General features: G+C 42.4%; 1 protein-coding gene across 1 annotated transcript in view; it reads right to left on the bottom strand.

Annotated features, from left to right (window-relative positions):
* Positions 1-2,590: 2,590 nt before the first annotated feature.
* Positions 2,591-6,369, bottom strand: part of LOC115604462 (retinal guanylyl cyclase 2-like) — a 38,734-nt gene continuing 34,955 nt past the window's right edge. Inside the window, 1 exon segment of the mRNA XM_030477586.1 lies at positions 2,591-2,675. Coding sequence (XP_030333446.1) covers positions 2,591-2,675 — 85 coding nt within the window.

The raw sequence follows: 6,369 nt of genomic DNA, 5'->3' as shown, positions 1-6,369 counted from the left end.
GACGAGAGGTTAGAATAAAGGGAGAGGCAAAGTCTTGAGGGGAACAAATAAAAGGAGAGAAAATAGCTTCAAAATTTGAGCCTCAGGACTTTTAGGTGATCCCAGACTTGTCCTTTGTCCGTGCAGGACACACGGCCTGTATGCTGATCTATCCAAAGTCAGCAAAGAGCAATACAGGTGATGCTAAGCTTTGTACACCCTGTATCCCTCCATAAATACAGCAGCTACCAATCACATTGGGCTGAAACCTCACCCCTTTGAACTCCACAATGAATTCTGACTGACTACATGGAATCTATGTCTCATCTCCAAGGTAAGATCAATGTAGGGATCACAGAGAGTCATTGATCTCTCTGTGGAATAGTTCTCTGCTGGGCCTTGAAGGAAAGAGAGAAATCCTCTTCTCCATATCTGAAGCCCTGTAAGATGCTGGGGATAGGATTCAGCTGCCTGAAGATACTGTCTGGCAGTATTTGAGATGCCATGGTTTATCCTATATGGTTTTCATCTGCCAACCTTACACAAGTGTCTGGTGTTCCAGGCTGAATCCCACTTGCATGAGTGGGTTAGCAGGTCCGTGTTATGGTCACAGATCCTAATGCAGGACAAAGTATAAGGATCACTAGTGGTATAGCCATGGGTAACTGGAGGTGCACTTTGGTGTTCCTCATGCTTTGCTGCATGCTTTTGTCAAGATCCATCCAGAACCATCACTTCTATTCAAAAACATGTGTCCACCAAGGACAAAAGAGTCCACAGTCACTCACTGAAGGTTAAAGGATTCACTTTGTAAGCATGAGAAGCAGAGTCTTGGCCTTCCTCTAGACTTCAGGCCAGCTGAATACTCTGAAATATATAAATACTCCGAGATGGGGATCCCTATCTTATGGCAGCAAGGGCCCTATAAGACTGTTAACAATTCACAGTCTAAGACTAATGGGACTGTAAACTGGGTGAATGGACTATAGATCACTGTATCTGAGCTCCTTGTATAGCGTTCTTTCATTGCTATCAGGGAAAAACAAGGTTATTGATGCCATATTCCCTTTTATCATAAAATGTCTAAGATAGATTAGCTAGAAACATCACTAAACCATCAAACAGACATGTGGGAATAAGTGGCTGTTGAGGACATAATTGCCTGCATTGAAAGCTTCATGCACGCAAGAAGTATTGAACAAGGAGTGTTGAAAAGCTCCAGGTATAAATGCCTTATTGATTTTTCTGCTATTTCCCCATGAATTGAGCCAAGTGGGCTAATGAGGACCTTCTGTTCTCCATAACATACTGCTCACCAGCTTTGCTTCAGTGCAAAAGTCTGTGCCTGTGGGTGATATACATACTAAATGTTTTCTATACATGCATTTTTTGTCAAACAGAGCTAACCCAAGCGAGAGATCCTCTTTGTCTCTGGCCTGATAGGAGTAGCTTGTGCTCTTAGGTGTAGATCTGCAGGGCATTCTTCTGTGCCTTGGAGCAGCGAGTGTTCACATATGGCAGTGCTTATTCAGGTCTCTGTACAGTATGTCCCATATTTAAATCTTTTTATTAAAAAATAAGGTATTTCTGCCCGGTTTCTAGAACAGGGAGAGCCTCAGACAAATATTTAAGAATCTCTTAAGGGAGATAAAACAGCCTAATAACACCCACTGAATCTTTAACAGTTGTGGTTGGGAAAGAGGAGCACAGCCAAAAGTTCTCTGCTGGGTTTTATCCTAGTGAGAAAATAGGATGGAGCTTTAATCTATCAGCTTGATACAGTGTATCTTCGGGGTATGTAACCAGCCTGTATCTAGTCACTCTGGGCTTTCATCCACCTCTGCCTATGTCTAAGAAAGTGGAAATTGAGTAAAAGTTAGTTCAGAGGCATTAAGCAGAAGCATTATTGCCGCTTTCAGAGATATTATTTAAAACCCCCCAACCACAGAGCACTTTAATGGGACAACAGGCCCTCTATGTGCATGTGTGCACGTGCTTGCTTATATGCCAGTCTCGCTCTGGTAGCACCTATTTGATCAGGCACTCTAGTTCATGCTGTTATACTCCATGTACTTCTGAATTCCAACAAAATCATCCTAAATCCACATTTATTTCTTGTACCATAGGAACTGGAGTGATGAATAACAGAGCTGCATCTTGCTTCGTGTCATGAGATACGGAATTACACTAGGCAGGAGATATACATTGCGGGAAAGCAACAACAGGCAATGTGGATTCTTTCAGGCTTTATCTCTCTGTTTACCATGGACTAGGCTCATCCTGGCACAGTGCACATAGACATCCAGTGGATTGATAATACACTGCTGGTAAACACAGTAAGACTGTATGTCTTTCAGGAATGAATGTGGTAATAGGTAATATATTTGCTAGGAGATCGCCCAACAAGGCTACTACTATCTTTAGACAGCTTTGCTGCTGTTCTGAGCATCTTTCAAATGAGACACTTTAAAAGAATAATACATATTTTTTACCAAATAGAAAGAAAAATCAAGCATGGCACTAAAATCAGCAAAATGCAGACAAATAACACATAAGCAGGCAATAAATAGCAGCGCTACTTTGGGACTGTCCTACAGCTACTACCTCAGATCTAGGCCCTTTTGCCAATGAGTTTTGCAGCTTTCCTCCTTTTGAACTCTGCAATTTCTTCCAAGGGTAAGCCATGGGCTTTAGACCTGCAGTGAACATGTAGGCCATTAGAGAAAGAACCAGTTCAGTTTCATCTGCAATAAAGAACAGACCGTAACAGAGACCGAGTGAAAGGGAAGTGTCTTCTGGTGTGAAAAAGGAAAACAATAGGCCTGGTTCTGATCTTACTTATTCCCCTCTTGTACCACTTCAGCTTGACTTATTGCAAAGGGTGAGGTTGGGTAATTTAATTTCACGCATCCCAAAGTGAAGTGCCTGCTCTGAGACAAGCATCTTTTGTAATCTGTATAGCCAGGCACATCCAGAGGGCTCATCTTAGACACTTCTCCCAGCATGAGATGAATAACTTTGCTGACTGAGGGGCACAAGCTACATATCTATCGTGGATGTGTCCAGAATCCATTAGACAAGATGAATCCTCGGAGAATTATTCTGTTATTCCTCTGATCCTCCCACTCATTCATCAAAGGGAAGAGCAGAACAAAACTGCTGTGAAGATCTTGCCTTCGGTTAGTTCAGCTCCCACCTCTGTGCCTCTTGGTCTTCCAGGGGCATTGCTTTCAGAAGATCTCAGCTCCCAAAGCTATGGGCACATTTCCAAATGGAAATCCTATTTAACTGTCCCTAGAGACAACCAGTTTTCCCTGAAAGCTTAGCACAAATTTAACATCCTTTCCCGAGGGAGATCAGAATCAAGTTTCAGCTCTTTTGCCAATTCTGTCCTACATATGGAAACATCTAACCAAGCTGTCCTTCCATGCCTTACCTAAATCCTCAGCTTTGGGAATACCTTTCCTTTTTATAGAAACATTGATCTCTGTTTATAAACCTTCCTGTGAGTGCTGGAGTCTTTAGGGGTAGGTCCCAAGGACAGGGAAGCTGGGAGGATATAAACCCGATGGGCTGAATGAGGAATGGTTTTTTCTGGGAATCTGTAAGTCAGGTGGGATTTATTTCCCTGAAATTTAGCTATCTGCAGCAGAGACGTCTCTATCTGAGCCAAATTCCTTGGGCTCTCTTCCAAGCCAGTGGAAGGAAGTAGGCACTGCTGGGCTGCAGATGGGGTCTATCCCAAAGTAGGTGTCCTCTGTGGGGCACCTATATGTGCCTGTTTCCCTGCGCTGACTCTATGATGTGTAAGATGACCAGCTCAGATGGAGGTGTCTATGCTATCTCTTAATAAGATTAAATGCTATCAGTTGGAGGGGAGAGGAATGCTTTGTTTTGAGCCTCTTTATGCAAGCAGTAGCAAAATTCAGCCACACAGGAGTAAGCGTGAGGGGCTTATTCTTTGACTGCACCCAGCAGGACTTCATCCACAGGGGAGTAGAGAATGTTGCTGCATACTTCTGCACAATAGTGCAGCAGGTTTTGACCTGCAGAAGGTAAAGACCTGATCAGGGTATTTGTAGATCAAGCACAGTATCAGATTTTCTCAGCTTCATCTCCAAACACTGCTCACATGAGTATTAAACCGTTTGATAATGACTTGACTTTCATCCACAGCACAATAACAATAAGAAAAATGCTGTGCAAACAGCACTGACACATCTCCTGAACTCACTAATGCCTGAGCAACTGGAGATGGCTGATTCTGCACCCTCCATCCCAACCTCTTGCAAAGCCCCTCTGACTGAAGTCAGTTGTTTTTATTCCAAGGTCCTCTCTTCCCACCACCTTGTTTCCAAAGCCAGAAGGAGAATATCTGTAAGGTCTTGCACTCCAGCTCCCTGGAGTTAAAGAATTTGCCTTCCCTTTTCTAAATATGGTGAGTTACAATGGTTTTTTTCTAAACACTGAAAACACAAATCCCTGGCTTGAACCATAGGCATCCAGCACAGCTTCTAATTCCCAGTTAGAGGAGAAAAGGCTTAGACCCATAGACAGAACATCTTTATGACTTGGCCACTCCGTACCCTTTGGTGAGAACAACTGCAACTCAAATTTCTTTGAGACCTGGGTTGTAGGGATTCAGACACAGTCTTCTCTGTCCTCCTTTCTCTTTCTCTTATCCCCACTTTGCATGAAGCCATATAATGGAGCAATGCATATACTATTGGTGCAGGTGTCTTGGGCAGCCTGTTACATCCCAGCTCTGTAGTCCTGCTCTGATCAGCCCTGGAGCCCATTCATTGATGGCTTCCTACACACCTTTGTCTTTAAACCAGCCTGGATTTTCTCTGAGGTTACTTGCTTCCTAAGGTGGTTTATTTTGTTTTAACCCATCTTTTGTCATACTCCAGTTTTTCTTACTTTAAGCATCTGGTAGCTAAAAGCAGCCCTGAAATGGTTTCTTCTTGGTACTTTTCTCTCTTATACCTCAGCACTGTTGTTTATAAAACAGCTTTTGGGCTGTTATATAATGAGAAAGCCTGTTTAGATGTCATGAGGGAGAGCAGTGTAGCCTAAATCTCCCCTCTGTCAGGTTAAAGCCATTCTCCCTTGTCCTGTCACTACATGCCCTTTTAAAAAGTCCCTCTCCAGCTTTCATTTGATGGTGGCTTGGGGTTTATTACTGAATAACCAGATGTATTCTCTCAGCAACTTCAGAAATATCAGAAGAAGTTATTATCACTGGACCACTGGGTATTAACCCAATCACATAATGAAATTCTTTCATATTTTCAAGTTTGCTGAAGTTTGGCTTCTAACCTGCATATAAACTCACCTTTGTAAGGTCAAGGACAGTTCCCCAGGTCTAGGGTGCTAAGACTACTGCAAGCACAATAGGATAATGAAGCTTGATTTATGCTTAGACATCTATGAACAGCTCTATGAGCTACTTAATCATAGATCTGCTCATGACTGCCTATCGGAGCTGGAAAATTGCCTTCACATGCCAATAAATCCTTCTGCCAAGGGCTGTGCTTATAGCTTTGATTGGCTGATGAGTTCTAGGTCATGGGAAATAATAGAAAGCTAGCAGTGTTTTCCAATGTTACCTGCTGTCTTTGCCATAAAACACTGCAATGAAGGCCTGAAATACTCCATATCTCAAAGGCTATGGCAGTAAGAAGCATTAACGGACCATCAGTGAAGCTGAGCTCATCAAGTTGTTCATATGAGATAACTCATGGGGTCAGCCACAGATCCAGATATTTTTATGAAGATTAAATAATTTTCCTTAGGGCATCTTTGACCCCTTTCTTCACACAGAACATCCATCCCTAGGATCTGACTCTTAAATCCACGGCACACAGATTTGTGTTTCCACAGTATGAACATGAGGCCAAGCACAATTTATTAACCTTCTCCTATGAAATACCACCACAACTTCCCATCTGTAGATGCTTAGGCCACCCAAGTCACAAAATAAAGCATGAGATAAAAGTAAATGCTCATGGACCTCATGGAAAGGAAAGACCTAAATAGAAGATGAGTTCCTTCAGGACAGGGTGAAAAGATGAGTAGAAGAGGAATTCATTCAGTACCTCCTTCTTCAGCTCAAAAGCCTATAGATATGGAAATTCATGTAGGAGTATGAGGCAGTGACTTGAAGTTAGCATACTGGCCAGTATGAGAAAAACAACCTTCAACCTCTCATAATCATCTGACACAAAACTGAACTATTAAGATAAGGCTGGAAAAACAGAACATAATGTCTGATATCTGTCCGATAATAGCACAGCATATGCATGAGGCAATTCTCCAAATATTTGCTTTGCTTGAACATCCAATTACTTCTTTCTGCCCTTTGACATTTGACTTCCATGCGGTATA

This window comes from Strigops habroptila, chromosome 2 (genome assembly GCF_004027225.2).
Source record: "Strigops habroptila isolate Jane chromosome 2, bStrHab1.2.pri, whole genome shotgun sequence".
NCBI lineage: Eukaryota > Metazoa > Chordata > Aves > Psittaciformes > Psittacidae > Strigops > Strigops habroptila.
The sequence above is the reverse complement of the archived record's forward strand: the minus strand, read 5'-3'. Positions and strand labels throughout refer to the sequence as shown.